Source organism: Galeopterus variegatus, unplaced genomic scaffold, assembly GCF_000696425.1.
Source record: "Galeopterus variegatus unplaced genomic scaffold, G_variegatus-3.0.2 Scaffold5209, whole genome shotgun sequence".
NCBI classification, from domain to species: Eukaryota; Metazoa; Chordata; class Mammalia; order Dermoptera; family Cynocephalidae; genus Galeopterus; species Galeopterus variegatus.
Window position 1 is genome coordinate 149,456 of NW_007731320.1, and position 1,979 is coordinate 151,434.

The window sequence follows — 1,979 nt, forward strand, 5'->3', positions numbered from 1 at the left end:
GTTTTCCTCAGGTTAGTGGATGCGCTCAAGCTGCAGGAGCAGCTGAAGGCTCCTGTGAAGACACTGGCAGAGGGACTAAAGAGAAAGGTAGGGGCAGGGCTCAGTGCTCCTCGGTGCACCCCACAGATGGGTGCTGGACCGTCTGTTCCTCTTCTTCCAGCTGTGCTTCGTGCTGAGCATCCTGGGGAGCCCGTCGGTGGTTCTTCTGGATGAACCGTCGACCGGGATGGACCCCGAGGGGCAGCAGCAGATGTGGTGAGGAGCGTGACCACGGTCTTGAGAGGACTTTGCAAACCATTTCCCCCTGTATAAGTTGTCCCTTAATCTGTTTCTTAATGTGGGGAGAAAAAGAAATTATCGATCCCATTAGTAAAACCCATGCTTTGCACACACACACACACGCATGCCCACGCACACACGCACACACACACACAAATCTTTCACTGATGATATTTCATACCATTTCTCACTGAAGGAAGAATAGCATTGTCAGGGCCTGTTGCCACTCACTCTGAGTATCAGGGTTGCTCAGCTCATCTTTCAGGTTAGTATGGAGCATTTCTGTACCACGATCACAGTGTCCAGTACTTAGCATGAGAACAGCAGCTCTTGTTAAGTTGTAAAAGTTGTTACCTTTGTGTGTTTGCTGTGCATTTATTTTCTTCACACTAGGTTAGGACAATGCTGTTGTTGAGTTTTGTGTCATTCTGTTCCCCTTTGCACAGCCTTCTCATAAATGATCTTCTTTTGCTCAGCTTTTTCTTTCAATACAACCTGTAATAGACACTGGATTCTGTACACTCCCCTCTTCCAGAGCTTGCTTCCAGTTTAGCAGCTCACCTCATTGCTCTTCCTCATCCTAACCACCCTTTTAAGAGTCCTCCTTGCTTAATTTCCTTTTGCTAATTATTCACATTCATGCCAGTCAAAAATTCTTTTCTCTATCCATTTCTGATTAATTTGAGGATTTTGTAAATGGACAATAATCTCTTCACAATACAGGCAGGCAATCCGGGCCACCTTTAGAAACACGGAGAGGGGTGCCCTCCTGACCACCCACTACATGGCCGAGGCCGAGGCTGTGTGTGACCGAGTGGCCATCATGGTGTCTGGAAGGCTGAGGTGAGTGACCATCCTGAGCCCACACTTGACAGAAATGTCACTTTGCCTCCCATGGATTTGTCACCTCTCCTCCCCTGGGTGACAGAGCCACAAAAGGATCACTCAAAGCCCATCTCTTCCAAGCAGTGAGAGACCCCAAAGGGGTTAATTTCCCAGAACCCTCAACAGTGAGGCATTCCTTCCTTTGGGAAATTAACCACAAATTGGGGTTCTCACCCCACATTTATTCTCCAGACCAGGAAGTTACAGGAAAAGAACATAGGTGGGGTTTTTAGCTAAGTATAGTTTAACAAGTTTAACAATAGAGCCTGGTAACATCAGTAAAACAAGCAAAGTGGCATTCCATAATGCAGTTAGCAAAAAGTTAAGTCAATCCACCAACAAAAGCTTGATCTCAGCAAACATCTTCTTTCCCTACAGCTATTTCCCAGTATCTTTACATATCAATCAGTAACTTGTCTGTCCTTGAGCCAGCAACTTTGCTGTGCCACAACTCTCCATCTGTGTCAGAGACCCTAGCCTGAGGAAAGTTTCCTGTCTTTTGCAAGGTCAACATTTCTATATGTAATTTCAAAATGTTAGGCTAAACCTGAAACTGCAGGGCTTTGGAGGCCCTGTGAAATATTTTTGCTTTATAAATATTGGTATATTCCACACAGAAAGATGTTGTCTGTGGACAGGGAGAGATCACTGTGAACATCTGGAACTACTGTGCCCTGGTCTAACCGTAAGGACCTTGAGACAATGCTAGGAGCAAGTCAAGGGTCTCAAATATTGTGCTGCATGTCTTTTTCTCCTTTCTGTTATGACCTCATTCTCTCTCTACTTCCAGATGTATTGGTTCCATCCAACACCTG

At 45.7% G+C, this 1,979-nt stretch overlaps 1 protein-coding gene across 1 annotated transcript in view; it reads left to right on the forward strand.

Moving 5' to 3' along the window:
- Positions 1-1,979, forward strand: part of ABCA8 (ATP-binding cassette, sub-family A (ABC1), member 8) — an 82,472-nt gene that overhangs the window by 73,683 nt on the left and 6,810 nt on the right. Inside the window, exons 32-33 of the mRNA XM_008589103.1 lie at positions 161-255; positions 1,003-1,122. Of these exons, the coding sequence (XP_008587325.1) occupies positions 161-255; positions 1,003-1,122 (215 nt within the window). The remainder of the gene's footprint in view (positions 1-160; positions 256-1,002; positions 1,123-1,979) is intronic.